The sequence below is a fragment of the Borostomias antarcticus genome (genome assembly GCF_949987555.1).
Source record: "Borostomias antarcticus genome assembly, chromosome: 13".
Taxonomy (NCBI): domain Eukaryota; kingdom Metazoa; phylum Chordata; class Actinopteri; order Stomiiformes; family Stomiidae; genus Borostomias; species Borostomias antarcticus.
This window is the reverse complement of record NC_140246.1, coordinates 13,424,668-13,440,896: the sequence shown is the minus strand read 5'-3', so window position 1 is coordinate 13,440,896 and position 16,229 is coordinate 13,424,668. Positions and strand designations below refer to the sequence as shown.

At 46.3% G+C, this 16,229-nt stretch overlaps 1 protein-coding gene across 1 annotated transcript; it reads left to right on the top strand.

The window, feature by feature from the left end:
* The first annotated feature begins 2,049 nt into the window (after positions 1-2,049).
* On the top strand, positions 2,050-12,857 carry adm2a (adrenomedullin 2a). The gene is made up of 3 exons (XM_084448081.1): positions 2,050-2,130; positions 2,452-2,696; positions 11,064-12,857. The coding sequence occupies exons 2-3, from the start codon at positions 2,599-2,601 to the stop codon at positions 11,542-11,544; spliced, it is 579 nt and encodes a 192-aa protein (XP_084304207.1). The 5' UTR covers positions 2,050-2,130; positions 2,452-2,598; the 3' UTR covers positions 11,545-12,857.
* The last annotated feature ends 3,372 nt before the right edge of the window (positions 12,858-16,229 follow it).

The window sequence follows — 16,229 nt, the reverse complement described above, 5'->3', positions numbered from 1 at the left end:
ATGTTTTGCTTTTCTTTGGAGAGGCTTTATTTATAAGCCCTCACAGTGTTTACATTTACTGAGAGTTTACGCAATAGGCTACAGCCCGTGACCCAATCTTTCTCATATGGAGCAGGATGAGAGGGAACACAATCAAAGATCCATCTCCTTTGATCGCTTGGCTGTGTCCCCCGATCTTTGGCCACCTCGGTGCCAGAGAGGGAAGTTGGAGAAGCTTTAAGGACAGTTGGTGCCGCATTCACTGGCTGCACAGTGCACTTACTCATGTCCACTAATTGCAACATTTAACAAATGTACAGTCTGGTCATCATTGGGAGATCAAACCAGGCGGTCGCCCTCTGTTCGGAGGCACTGCGGGCGCTGATTGATGTCACATGTCCCGCTCACTGTTATGTAAACGGGTCGGAATCAGAATAGAACTGACCCACTTCTGCCACTAACGTCATCAGTGAGTAACAGCTTCCCATGACAGAGAATATGAATCAGATTTCAGATTTATGATGCAGTTGAAATATGAGAACTGCTCTCTTATCATCTCGTCTTTACTGTCATATGAATGAGCATAGCTGAATGCAGGTCGCAGGGTGTGTAGTACAGTAGGCCTACTGGGACTTCAAAAACTAACTTTTATTGGCTACTGGATACTGACTCATCACTGTCACCCTTGGGTAAACAAAGGCAAGCCAGGGATTAGTGATGAGATCCTGTTCTGCCTCTAGCCTGGATTAGACTGCATTGTCACCTACTGTCCTGTACCTGTGTGACGCTGACCCTGATGTGACGGTCTTATAATGTTGGTGGGAAGCTTAAAGAGATGCGCCTAGTGACGATGTTAAGGTCAACAGGCAACCAACGCAGACCATTACATCAGAACAAACATAGACAAACATAGCTCTTAACAGAGATTAAGATAGCCTAGATCATTTCAAAATTAGAAAGAAAATGTGGGCACAGAACTAACAAACACGGCATGGAATCTCAGTTCCAGAGCTGAATCTGTGTTCTTACATCGGCTCCAAATGATGCTCCGGGTCTTCTTTAATGATGACCAGACTGCATCTCTCCAGTACCAGGAAATAAACTCTTCTTCTGAGAAGACCTGCTTTGCCTGTTTTCCGAGAAATAAGGGTTGGGACACATCGGGTGTTTGTGTGGATCAGGTGTGTACAGTTAGAGCACTGGCCACAATTAATTAAACATGTCAAACAATAAACATAGGGTATGCTGAGCTCCGAGATAACACAGACCTGCCCACAGACACATGGATGACATGTAATGCACATCATCTAATACAGTTGAATACGGGTCTAGACATGCCACATACAGTAGCCTATCTGTTACTGCAGCATATGCCTTTAAGCGTCAAACACAGATAATAACACCCTAAATACAATTTAGTAGTGCTGTGTCTTTTCAAAGTAAAACATGGCCTGCACATTTTCAAGAAAATCGGATTAATAGATCTTCTAAAGAGTTCTGGGAAATCAATTATAACAACAACATATTGTGAAATGATGTGAAGAAGAAACATCCTGTTATACTTGGTCCAAGGGAAGTGGTTGTTATGTGTGGACCAAGCTGATTCAGTTCATCTGCGAGGAAGACTCTATCTGTTGTTATCTCTCAGGCACATATGGTATTACTCTGGAAGATACGAGAGGGGGGGGGTAGGCCTACTACTCCTAGTAGGTGCAAGACATGAGGAAATTGTCTTATGTTTAAATAAGATACTCACTTTTAGCGGATGAATATTGAACAAGCGGATGCAAAAACAACCGGTCAAGCAATGTGTGGCAACATATTGTCCAGTTCCAGTGTTACACTGTCCTGGAATATAAACTATCATCTGTCATCATTACCTTCCTTTTCAGCCTTCCTTTTTGAGGGCAAACACGCCGGATCAGTAGAAAGCTGATGACAAAATGTGGAGGGGAGGCTAGCCTATCATAGGTGCTTCAGAAAATTGCCACCGGCGCACACCAGGGCCCGCCCACTATATTTAAACCCACAATGTCATCTCGCTCTCGGCTTCAGAGTTCAGACTAAGAACTTGATCTTGACCAACACGTTGATAGAGCCGTGGGAAAATACTGAAAGAACATCCAGATACCGCCTAAAATCTCCACTTAGGTACAGTAAGAATTTAGTTTCTCATATGGTAGATACTGTATTTTGATTCATTTATTTGTTGTCATGAATAAAACTGCAAATAGGCTTTGGACTTATTCTTAGTGAAGTATGCTAATAGAAAATGAGTGAGTAAGCTTGTGTTTCTGTATAATGCGGTAACTTGAATTTATATTACAGTTATTATAATTCATAATATAATTTGCAAATGTCTCTAAAGTGAGTGAGAGTGAATAAAATTGGCATATTAACGTTCCCATAATTTGATCATAGCAGTAATTACTTTGATTAATCTCATTGTCCATTCCTTCTCTGCTCGCCTAGGGTCTTGCCTATATCATTTCCCTGACACCAGTGCCTTCACTCCGACACTTTTTGGCAAAGTTTTTTTTTCCTCCATTGGGATTTGAACTTCGTCCAGGTGGTTTGGCTGCCCCCTCCTTCCAAAGGGGTGTGAGAACTGGCCCAGAAATGCGGTCCCTTATCCCGCTCACCGTGTATTGCATCAGCCTCCTCTCCTTCCAGCAGACCCTGGCTCTCCCCTTGGAAGACCGCCTCGAGAGGAACAGGTAAGAGACATTAGTCTTCTTTCGCGCCCTGTGAATGAATGTCATTGGATGAAGCTGGCTTTGATTCCGAATGGATATAAATGGTAGTCTGTCTTATGGACATTAGTTCAGATCTCATAGGATAGGGGATTATGAAAAGCACGCATATCCGTGCCCAGTATTGGCCATGTGGAATGATTGATCTCACAGATGTACGCCACCAAAGCCAGCCGAGCTCAGAACTCATTAGCCATATCATGTCCATGTTAGGCTACTGTGCGTTCAGTGAGCTGAAACTTTTGCTCAGTCCTGGCCCATGGGCCAGGGTGTTGTGTCGGGGAGATAGTGGTAGCCGACAAGGTCAAAGCTAAACAGACGTGATACAATGAACCTAAACTCTACTGATAATCTTTGGACTTCATGCTCATGACTGTGCGAGCAAGCAAGAGAGACATTAATTCAGTTAAAAATTAGTGACTTGTCTTGACTGTCAGAGCGCACTGCGCTGCATGCAGCCTCTGAGTTGTTATATTTGGATCATATCTTGGTCCTATCCTTGCACAAAAGCGAAATGGTCTAAACCATGACAAGTTTGGTGCAATTACGCATTCACTTCAAATCAAATCAGTCACATATTGGAAACATTTTGGTGAAGCTGAATATGAAATTAAGGTGTTCAATGAATGAGACAGAAGACAATTGCATCATCTTTCACACAAGGCACTGGGGTGCGCTGCGCACTCAAACCGGCGCGCACGAACCACACAGGCGCAACAGGGGTCGATGCTATTACGCGGTGGTGTATTTAATGTAACATTTAATCTAGTGTATACTATGAAATTAACAAACAACGTTTGTTTGTTAATTTATCGGCACACTAGATTAAACGCTACTTTAAATATTGGGCCATGGATGAAAATCTCCCGCACAGTTTGTCTAGGTGGAGAGTGATAGCCGTTTGCGTCAGAGTTTAATACCAAGGTTAAACGGGCAATCCAAGTGGGCTCTTCCTTTCACCCATTGAATTATACTTATATTCTCATTGAATTAGGTTTGCTAGGCTTTTCGTATGAATCAGACAAAAGGCAGAGTATTGGTTGGTTTGATTGAAGCAAATCAGCGTGCGTTTACCATATTTTCTGTTAAATCAGGTTTCAGATGAGCAGAGCTAGAACAGGTGAAGAAATTAGTCCTTTTTATATCTTCGAGTGGTAGCCTAGCCCACTTCTATAATTTCCCACCCTAGCCTACCTTCGCCAGTGGTAGCCTACAGTAAGCTAGTAAAGCTTGGGACCACACACAGTATTGGGCACTTATTGGAGTAGGCCTACATACACGCACGCACACACGCGCGCGCGCACACACAGCTTTTATGACCGTGCATCGCATACCAGCGCAAATCAAATCGCCAGTAAATCAGCGTCAGTCCTGCAGGAGGGAGAGAGAAGAGCTAGTGTCTGCACGCCCCCTTCTGGCGAGTGACAGACTGCAGCTGGGGCAACCGATGGGAATCAAACCCTCCCTTTGTGTTTGCATAGAAATCAGAATGAGATAGATTTAAATCACACAGGTATGCAGGAAAAAACAGAGACAAAGTCATCTGAGAGTACCGGCCACTTTACTGCCCAGTCACCCTCAGGACAGGAGTGGCGCTCACAGGGTCAAGCTGTACTAGAAGGCCGTCTCTGTGTGAGGTGACTCTGTTCTGATAGATGAGGGCCTCACAACAGGAGTGGAGGGGGCCCACTTTAGTCACCACCAGCATTGTGTGGGAGAGTTGGAGGTCTGGTCCTCCTCTGGTCAGATGGAAGTAAGCATGCATGTGTGTGTGTGTGTGTGTGTGTGTGTGTGTGTGTGTGTGTGTGTGTGTGTGTGTGTGTGTGTGTGTGTGTGTGTGAGAGAAAGAGAGAGAGTTTAAATGATAGTGCATGCATGCATTTTCAGGAGGGCCCAGGCAACACCTGCTACTGGAATAAAATCTAAACCAAAGCATCACCTCACTGTTTGTGTGTGTCTGGCGCTCTGAGCAGTGAAGGCCCATTACTGCCTCCCAGCTGCCCTCACCACTGTAATTTCTCTCCATTTAGCTCCAGTTTAAAACGGTAGGGGCAGAAATCAGGGAACTGAGGGGTGTGATTGTGGTTCCAGAGGTGGAACCTTCTCTCTGTGTGTTTAAGCTATTAAGAGTGAGTCATTGGTCAGAGACAAGCAGTTCTATATTAGGGAGACTGACTGTCCAGTTCAAGCTGTGTAATAGGCTATCATTCCTCGAAATCTAGCCAGGATGTTCTCTCAATGTTGAGAGGTTCATAATGTCTCTCTTTCTATCTCTCTCTCTCTCTCTCTCTGTCTCTCCTCTCCTCTCTCTTCTCACCATAACAGTGACAGGTTGATAAAAACAGACCACTAGTCCTCTGTCTCCTTGCGGAGAGGAGGTGTAGTTGTGGCTGTTAAGGTCAGAAGAATATTCCCCAGATGCACAGTAACCCAATCTGACTGGATCACTCCCAATTTGGAGAGAATGAATGTTCCTGTAGGTCACGATCACAACACATACTGCTCGTTGTCGTTTTACATAACATCTTGAGGTCTCATTTTAGAGAACATAGTTGGGGGCCGGACCCAAACAATAACAAGTTAAATATATCTTTAAGAAGGATAAACGCTACGGATTTACCCTACGGATTCCTGCAATGGGAAGCAGGCCGCTTAGCTGCTTTGTGGTAATGTTTTTGCTGCTATGACCCCACACTGCCTACGTACTGTCTGGAACAATGACACGACAGGACTCATACCAGCGACAAGACTGACACTAAATATTCTGTATGCTTGGTGTGTGGGTGGAAATTCATGTTTGTGTGTGTGTTTTTTTCCCCCCCCGTTTATTGTAACAATCAAACCAATGTTTTTTTTCCCATCCATCCTCCCAAATCGTTAACCTACTTTCAAGAGTGTGGGGAGTGAAGGTAGAGGAATTCAGATGTTAACCATAGACACAGGACAAACATAATATTTACCCAGAATGCAGTTTTACTATCAAGATCTATGATGTTTATACACTATAAAAAACAACCTGAACATTACCTTGGCTCATACCTTTCATAAAGACTTTTATGATCACGCCCTGACGGACCTGTGACGTTGTGTGTATATCACCTCTAGAGAGGTCATGTATCTGGTCATGTATCTCTTGTGGTCAGCTCTCTGGGGCGGTGTGATTCCTCTGATGGAGGGGGGAGGGTACAACTCCGTAAACACGAAACAGAGGTCTGAGTTTGAGGCTGGGCTAGCCAGAGACACAACCCCCCCCCCCCACACACACACACACACTGACCTCTGGGTGGGGGTGGCCGTGACCAGGTCTGGACAGGAGAGCGGAGACCTGGCTAGCTAGGCAGAGAATTCCACTGTGGATTAGTGGCTAAGACTTAAATTCCACCCCCCCACATCCACACAGAACACGTTTCTGCTCCACACAGCAAGACCAGCCATAGGCAGAGATGTACATGTAGCATGCACCATACTGTACTGTACTGTACTGTACTGTAGTACTTTCTAGGAGCAGGGGGAACATGGGAGCACAGGCTTAAAGAACACACAGGGAGTTCTGAGGAGAGGAGGTCAAATGTTGTTTGATGTTGTATGCTTAGGGGTCTGGAATTTTTGTAGCCATAGTAAGTCATCTGTACAGCTTGGGTATTTACAAAAACGAATGCTGCAGCAGACCTCAATCAAGGTCTAGAGTCTGGCCTGCGTCTTTGGTTGGTTTGGTTCAGCACACGAAAGGTCATGTGATTCTCCTGCAACCTGGCCTGGTCAGAAGTGTCTGTCACCAAAACCACGACATAGCTCAATCTCATCCTGTGGAGAAAAAGAGAGAATAGAGAGAGAGAGAGAGAGAGAGAGAGAGAGAGATGAATCGTCATTACTGTATGGCCACAGACATATACTGTACATGTAGCCGATGTTTCAGTTGAAACATGGCAGCTGTTGTCCCAGCCCAGGGGATTGACTGACTGTAAACTTTCACCCAATCTTCTAGTCTCACGTTAGACTGCACTAGTATTATTTCTCATCAACAAAACAAGGAAAACAGGAGCTAGGAAAACAACACCGCAAGAACAAGTAGCGACAATGTTCAATTCTGACATGTATAAATCACCTTCCCGCTCATTTCTGTCTTCTTACTCCCACTGCTCACTCAGCCCTACTGACTGACTGACTGACTGACTGACTGACTCACTGACTGACTGACTGGCTGACTGACTGACTGACTGACTGACTGACTGACTGACTGACTCACTGACTGACTGACTGGCTGGCTGGCTGACTGACTGACTGACTCACTGACTGACTCACTGACTGTTTGGCTGACTGGCTGACTGACTGGCTGATTGGCTGGCTGACTGACTGACTGACTGACTGACTGACTGACTGACTGACTGACTGACTGACTGACTGACTAACTGACTGGCTGACTGACTGGCTGACTGACTGACTGGCTGACTGGCTGACTGACTGGGATTACAAACAGGTTCACAGAGAACCTGTCGTCCCCTACCCCATGATGCATGTCATCATCATGTACAGTTTTTGAATGAAATGATTCGTCTTCTTGTCGATCTAGCGCTCAGTAAAATCATCCAAACGTCAAGAGGTGGACATCATTGGATTCCCCTCGGCATACGGAATCTAGCTAGCCTTGTTTCGAGCAATTTGGAGTTGATTAGTGCCAAGCGGGATTGGGTATGTGTGTTATTACAAACTCCTCTTTCGTTCTCCCTGTAGAAGCCTCAGCAGAGAAACTGGAGGGACTTTGGAGTGCTTGTGGCAAGTTATGCTGAAATACAAAGATCAGATTGTTTTTAGTGCTACATGGAGAATGGTGCCCCTAGTGGGTTGGTAGAAAATGCTTTGCAACATACTACACCATATCATGCAGCTGAAGAAAGCTTACAGTACAATTGATCTCTGCTTTTGTTCATGTCATTTTAATATGGACAGTAATATTCACAACAGGCCATGCAATAAGATGGTATGATCTACTATTCATTTAAAATGTGTCCACAACACAGTTTCCTTTGTACGTTCTTGAAATATGGTCTATGCATCCCTCTACTGTCTGTATAGTGTTACTGCGCCATAGTGGATCAATCATTCTACAGAGAACAAGCGCCAAAAGAGCTACTAAACACCTCCAGCTCTGAACTGTGTGGATTTAGAAAGAAGATGGCCTCCTGAGTAGAATATACTTTTACTGAGACACCAAGCATAGTTTTTTATGTACAAAGCTAAATTTACTTGGCAATGGGAAAAAAACTGAATCGTGGCGAGCGCCCCCTGGTGGCGGGTTCTGGTACATGTGTGACGGAAGCACGCACACACTAGCGTACAGCATGCGTGCCACACACACTAACGTACAGCCGTCAAATTCATACCCACCTACCCCCCCCCCGCGACATCATTGGGTGGGCAACAATGGATGAGCCATATTTACTACTGGCTGAGGTAGCCTTTAGTAAGCGCTGGCCTCCTGGGTAATCATGTATCATAGTGAGGATGTTTAGGCCTACCCCTCTCCGAGGAGGCCTTCCTGGAGAGCCGAGCATTGACCTGGGTTTGTAGTTCTCCTCCTCCATCTCCATCCGTCAGTCTACATCCTGGGTGTGCTGTTTAGGAATAATAACACACTGTAGCCCAAAAGAGTTTGGTTCCGCTAACCTCTAGTCGAACTCCAAAATTCCCTGCATCGCATCACAAGTGACTTTTAGCCTAATACCCTCTGATGAACGTTTGACTCCAACTGAAGAAGCAGATTGAATTTGCTATAGAGGCAAAAAAGTCAAGTGAACTATTTAAGAAAAAAATCTGTAATATCTTTCATCCTCTGCCAATCACAAAGCTCTCAACTACTGTCAATTTGGCGGGGTGGGGGGGGGGATTAGTTCCTCAATCGCCAAATTAGCCTGTCCTCTCAGATCAGACCAGATGGAGCAGGAGAGTTCCCACATACGTGACGGCTTCTGTTGGCTCTTGTTGACAGAGCAGGGTGGTCAGACAGCTTAGCCACTGCATTCTGGGATCAGACCGTGGGCATCAGAGTGTGACTGGAGGGGGCACTGCCTGGGCACAGGTGACTCACCCTCACACCTCTGGTCCAAAGGCCACTTCAAAACATGATCTCTCCTGCAGAAATGAGCCTTCAGTAGCCTGGAACATGGCAGATCTGTCTGTATTTGCTTGTGAACAGTTAATGTAAAATACAAATAAAGGAACAAGGACATAATTAATTGAAGCGGAGGAATAAAACGATAAAACGGTTCAGAGAGCTCAGGAAGCCAAACCCAGCTGACAGAAACCCAACATTTTTTAACCTGGTTTAAGAGCAGACACAGACTCCCATGTTCTCTCGTGCTGCACCTCCGGTCGCTAATTCGAGAAAGGAAACTTTGTGTAACGGCAGTGTTATGGCAGCGTGCCAGCCCAGACGACCAGTCGCCTGACCAGCGAAGCAGCAAGCACCTGAGGTGTGTGCACGAAAATGTACCGCCGGCTTAAGACACAAAGTCCATCCTTTCTTCAGGTGGGTTACTGCAGGTGACGGCGGGGGGGTCATGTTGAACCCTCAGTCAACACCCTCCAAACCCCACCTCCACGCATTCAGTAACATCATGTGGGCACTGGGGGTGCTATTAAAGCACAAGTCATACGAACAAGTCAATGTGCCATGGCATGGTTTGGGTCATTGTGCGTGGCTACCCATGCCGCATCTAACCTGATTTGTTGTGTGACAGAGGAAGTCCCAGTTAAAGCTTGTCTGTAGCCAATCCAACCCCCTTTTTGTGATTTAATTGGTTTAGTTTGTCCGCTGTGCCCCCTCTACAGACAGATTGAGTTTCCTCGCCCTTAAGTGTCAGATTCAGGTTTCCCTGCCTGGACACAAACCACAAAAGAGGAATAATTCTGTAAAGCAGATTACATTCCTGTTTCTCCTTGAGAAACAAAATACCAACTCAAATCTAAACAGACAAATGAGAGGCTTTCTCTAAAGTGCATACACCATTCACAACAACTATCTATTCAATACAGTTCAGCAGAATCCCTTCTGTTGCATTTGGTTTAGCCTGTAGCCTACAATTAGCCTCCCCATGAATGGTTTTTCTCACTCAAACTAAACCGCACCGCGGCCCACAGACGATAGGCTGGCATAATGAGGCGGCACTGGAAATAGTCCCTACCGCCACCGGCCGCTCCCTCTGGCCGTGCCCAGGTACCCGCCCCCACGGGAGGTCACCACCAGGGTTCGTCAGGGTCGGCCGGGGGACAGCGGGGATGTCAGAGGGCGGTGGATGTCGGTCTGTATTGTTCTGGGAGCTGTGCTCGTCCGTACGGTCGTTTTCCCTAACCCTAGCCCTGACTGTAAGGAGATAGCTCTGCCTCTCTGAACCCTGTTATTTCACACATTCCAGCCTCCGCGTCGGTGATGAAACGACAAGTCAGCGTTTCGCGAGGGAAAAAAGATCTTTTTAGAATTATCCCAGCTATCATTACTGCCTTTTTCTAAAGAGCACTTGGAAATTGAGCAGAACCTGATGCTGTGGAAAAGATTGTGCTGTGATGTAAAAGGATCTCTTTTTCACTCCTTATTGGCCTTTACCTTTCATTTGTCACAACGACACTCTCGGCCGTTTCATGACTCCGATGAACCACTGCTCCCAGCACGATCAAAATGGCCGCCGCCCGGCAGGTGCATGAACGTGTATCTTTGTTTACGGTTCCCGCCACTTCAGTGGCTGTTAACGAACAAAGACCCAGAGACACGAGAGCTCTCTGAGCAAACACGCCAGCGACGGCTCAGAGGGGAAGTAACGGACCGTCCACCCCGGTGGTCAAACAATGAACAGATGGCCTGTCCTCCTCCTCCTTCTCTTCCTCCTCCTCAGCACCAGAGCCAGAGCCAGTGTGAGCTGTGTTTGCTCAACGGCCTGTTCCAGAAAGTCAGAGAGAGCTCCTCTGGAAACGTCCGGCCGCGGGTGTCCATCTGCCCCCCTGGTTCCTCTGTGGCCACTCTGTCTGTTTGCTCTAGCGCCAGTGGACATTTATTACTTGGATTACACAATGTAATAAATGGGGTCTCATTATGTTTTGTACCAGTGTGTGGACAGGGCTGCAAAAAGGCCATTAACCTTTCCAGTTTCATTAAGACCAGAGTGTGACAACAACTTGGACATGCGTTTCTCAGGTTGGGTAACGTTCTTCGTGGATCCTCGTTGCCGCTAATGAGCTTCAGTCATGTACAATGAGGCCAAATCGAAATCTAGTTCACTGATTCAACAGCCAATACTGACAGAAACTCACCTTCTGTCTGTTTTCTTGTGTTTTCCACAGGTTGGACCTCCTCAAGAAGCTCCATGACCTGAGGGAGGAGGAGGAGAGCTTCAGCCTGGAGACGGACTCCTCCCCGGCCAGCCTGGAGACGGACGCTGCCCCGGCCGGCCACACGGACTCCAGTCCTCCGCCAGCTCTCCACCCCTCCGAGGGACGGCTGCCGGCTCCCCTCAGCGACACGCCGCTGCCCTCCGGCGACATCAGAGCCCCCCTGCGAAGCCACGCCCTGGCGTGGGCGCGGGGCGGCGCGGGCTCCGGCGCCCAGCGGCGGGGCGGGGCGTCCAGGGGCCGTCGGCACGCCCACCCGGGCACGCGGGGCGGACATCACCGCACCGGCCACGCCCAGCTGATGAGAGTGGGGTGTGTCCTCGGCACCTGTCAGGTCCAGAACCTCAGCCACCGTCTCTACCAGCTGACAGGCCAGAGCGGGCGGGAAGACTCCTCCCCCATCAACCCACGGAGCCCGCATAGTTACGGATGAGCCGCGGTCGGATACGACCCCCCCTCCCACCAAACAGCTCAGTTTACCTATCTAAGATATTTATCTCTTTTTTTTATATCACAAATAGTCTTTCACATTAGAGTTTGATGTAGTTTGCAACTTTTTTTAAAAAAAATCCTGAAACGACAAGCTTCTTTACCGAATGACATTTGCTGTGCCTTACTCCTCCCCGTGCAAGAAATCCCAATTCTGTCTAAGAAGAAGGATTCATACTCGCTGACAAGACTCCTAATAATACCAAGAGTCGTAACGAAACCCCACAAGTCCTCTCAGCCACCCCTGGGAAACCATACCACAGCCCCCCGACCTTCAGCAGGGCATTTGGATCTGGTCAAAGTCCTTCCCCCTCGTCCTCCTGACCATTCAAGAAGCTAAGCAGGCTCACTTTGACGTCTTAATCCCGTTAGCGTAGGAGTGACGGCCTTCTCCTCGACGCCAGCCGTGGCTCTGGCTCTGTCTGTGTGCAGCCAGCTGACCTCCCACCAGCAGTTAACCCCCAGCCCATTGATCAAAAACCCAAACCCCTGATGTGGATTTCAACCTGTGCCAGGATCGGATCCCTGTCAGAGCAGATAGACTCTCCAACCCAATAAACCCTTTAACCTCTTTTACTCTCACACACACACACACACACACACACACACACACACACACACACACACACACACACACACACACACACACACACACACACACACACCGTAACCCCCCAACTCTGACATCTGCCAGGACGACTTTAACGGCCATGTTTGACTGAACTCTGATCTCCAGACGCCCGGCTAGACACAGTCTGACCGCACAGCCGTCATCCTTCGCCCGTCGTCAGTGACTCTCTAGCCCACCTGGGCGCGCGCTGTCTCTGGCCGCGCAGCGAAGACGTCCGACTAGAAAGAGAAACAAGAGGGTCATCATTAAAATGGAGGACTGCAAATCTACAAAGAAAAGATGAAGGGTCTTTATATGAGTATGAATGGGTCATTGTGGATGTGATGGGGTAATGTAATGGCGGGCTGGTCAAAACAGTAGGTGAACAGGGGTAGGCGGATCAGTACATGACTTTACTGCTGCTCATCTGATCCAGCAGGAGCTCAGACTGAAATATGATCCCTTTCCCGTGATTCAGAAGTTCTCAACGTTAGTCATCGACTTTAACTTGACGGCGGTTTAATGAACCAGACCTAATCGCCTCTGTTGTATCGTACCGCTGTGGGGGAGGTGCCCCCTGTGCACGCACGCACTGACGCACGCACGCACACACACACACACACACACACACACACACACACACACACAGACATATACACACACACACACACACACACACACACAGACATATACACACACACGCACGCACGCACACACACACACACACACACACACACACACACACACACACACACACACACACACACACACACACACAAGACACACACAGGCCTAGGTCCTCATTTGCTCTGATTTATAAGCACAAAGAGCCTTTGCGGTGGATTGATCAGTGGGGGACCAAAAAACGGCTTAAAACTGGTCAACCCAAACCCAACCCTGCTACTTAGAGTACAGTGACTTTTGTTTGGCGAGTAACTACATTGAAAAAAAGGAAAGACCAAAATAGTTCAGAAACATAGTTCTGATACCCATAATGCAATAATTGGCAACATGCTGTACCAACAGCTTTAGCCTTAGTATGCATGCCTTGGTATGCGATGGCAAGGAGTACAACTGTTACAATACATTTGTGGATTTTAATAATTGACTACTGAGACCAAAATTTAAGGGGAAAAAGGGTCAAACTTTAAATCTGTTTGCTAAATGTCATACGTGCCGTAAAAACTAGAGGCCCTGAGATTTCCTTTTTTATCTGTTTATGCCCGTGTCTGGTGGGCGGATACCGTTACCAAGAATAACCAAAAACAACCACCACTCAGCCGGCATGCTAAAACCTGACCAGCCGTAAAAAGTGCAGGGTTTGTCAATCTGAAAATATAACCGACAACATTTCCAGGGCGTGATAAAAGCACTTTTGTGTGGCCAGACTCAGTTTCAAAAGATGTTTTATATTTTAGAATCCTTAAGAGTTCAGGTAGGTAGTTATTATTCCAAACTCCTAACATTACTTTTATCTTAACACACTATTCATGTTTTATTCTATTGCTGTGAGAATACAGCTAAAAAATATAGTAATATCTCTCTTACTGTTGCATTACAAAAGATAGAATTATCTTTTAGATTTTTTTTTTTTAAAATTTTAACTACAATCTTACAATTATTTTAGTGTTGCATTGCACAAACGCCAAGTGGTTTAAATTCACCAAAAACCTGACAATACTTGAGAAACCAATCAATTTTTGTGATCTACATCATGCTATAATGTTCCTTTTCACGCTCCCATGTTCGTCTTAGATTTTGCTTGTCTTGCTTGGTTTTGTCTCTTTTGACTGAATCATCTTAATCAATAATGGTATTTATTTTTGTTTTATTCAGTATTAGTTGGATTCATCTCTCTCTCTCTCTCTCTCTCTCTCTCTCTGTCTCTCTCTCCCTCTCTCCCTCTCTAATGATGGTGGCCCTGTGGAACTCAGTCGCTCCTTGGTCTTGAGGCTAATCTGTTCAAAGGCTTGCTGAGGCACACATGCCATTCTCTGTGTAATGGAGCTAATCAATGTCTCGTGACGCACCATTAAAAGGCTTTTGAAACGCTGAGAGCCCTGGGTGAATCTCTGTCTACCACAGTGCTGTCACACACTCATCACCTGTGTGTGTGTGTGTGTGTGTGAGTCTGTGTGTCCATTTCACCTGAGTTCCTTTACATCAGGAGGCAATCTTTTTTGTTTGTTTGATCTTTGTTGTAGACTTTTTGATTTGGCTGGCGACCTCTCTGTGTTGTGTATCTTTGTGACGTGCCGGGACGCGCCAGGGGCAGGTCCTGACCCCTTCCCAACAGTACAGGGACGCGCCAGGGGCAGGTCCTGACCCCTTCCCAACAGTACAGGGCTGTGTCTGTCTGGGTAAACTTCATAGGACCAGCTTGTTGATGACCTTTGACCACTATTACCTCTTTCTTGTGTGTTCAGAGAAACCCTTTACATCAGCCTTACAGCCAAAACAACACTGTCACCCCCTCTCACATGCTGTAAAGAAACTCAGAGCTCAGAGAGAGAGAGAGAGAGAGAGATAGAGAGAGAGAGAGAGTGTGTGCGCGCGCATGTGTGTGTACATGTGCATGTGACTATGTGAGTGTGTATGTGCATAGGTATTTTCAGGTAGTCATCCTAACATTAAGCTTGTTTTCCTATTTAACATTTCATATATTTCATGATATTTAAGGTCAGATGTTATCTGTTAGGGTCACAGCAAAGCACTTTACTATACAAGCATATTATGTTGTTAGTGCCTCGCAACTTGAATTTTCAATCTTTGTTATGAAATTGTACACGCGTGGTGAGAATTTTTCTGTATATATTGATGAGGATCTTTATGAATGTATTTGAAAGATGTAGTCATATAAGGGGTGAGGATGATTGTGAATGTGCACACTTGTGAATATATATATATATATTAGTCATACTATTTAAGAAAAGTATTGTATTTAAGTTATCTTTGTATGCTCATATCTGTATGTCACCAAAGACAATATTTATCTCTTATTTTCCACGTTCCTGTATGGTGGTCTCTTGGTACAGTAGGACAGGAAAATAAATCCTAACTGTAGTTAAATGTCAGACAATGTCCCTCATTTCCAGTATAATAAAGAATAACACTGTAGTGAGCTGAAGACTAGTGTGGGCTTATGATTTGTGCGTGGGTGTGCATGCGTGTCTGTTAGCGTGTGTGTGTGTGTGTGTGTGTGTCTGTGTATGTGTCGAATATCAGCAACAAAAACTACTTTTAAATGTTTCACTACATTCTGCTAGAACTTCAAAGTATTACGTCAAGTTACCAATGATGAAAGTCACTATGCTACACAAAACTCAAAACAATTAAATATTCCCTTAGGTTTTGCTAGATATTACGCCAGATATACCAGCAAGATAGATCACTCACAGTGGTGGAAATGGCCAGGTTTCACTGTGGGAACAATACTTGGGTGGGGTTAATTCGAAGATGAGAAAAAGTGGACAAAACCTTAAGTTTTGAAATGTGAGAGGGACATGTCTTGACTAGATTTTTGAAATCTGAGAGGAACCCAGTTCCCTCCCCACCTTTACTCCTGGAACCGGGTCCACCCCCCATTCCCACCACTGATGACTCAACATTTCAGTTAACTGAGGTACCACAATACTTCCTGTTAAATTCCTGTTAAATCTGGGTCTGATACCATAGAAATACCAGTGTGTTGAACCTAAGTGCCCTTGACCAAGATGTACCGAACCCAGTGACCCTCAGCTCACAGCCACCTGGCTGAGCCAAGCTGGATCAAACCAAACGGAAAGCGGGGGATGTGAAGTGAACATGTTAACGGGTAAGGTCATGCTGGAGTTAGCTAATGAGCGACCGGGAGTAACGGCTACCGGATCCTGTACCACAGGACGGGCGAGAGGGGTGGAGAAGAGGGGGAGGGGAGGAGGGGGTGGGGGTGTGGCAGGTAGGAGAAGCGAAAGGGGGTTGGATATACTGATTACTGTCATGACCCAAAGGAGCCTCAGGGAGGTCACCCGACCTACCTT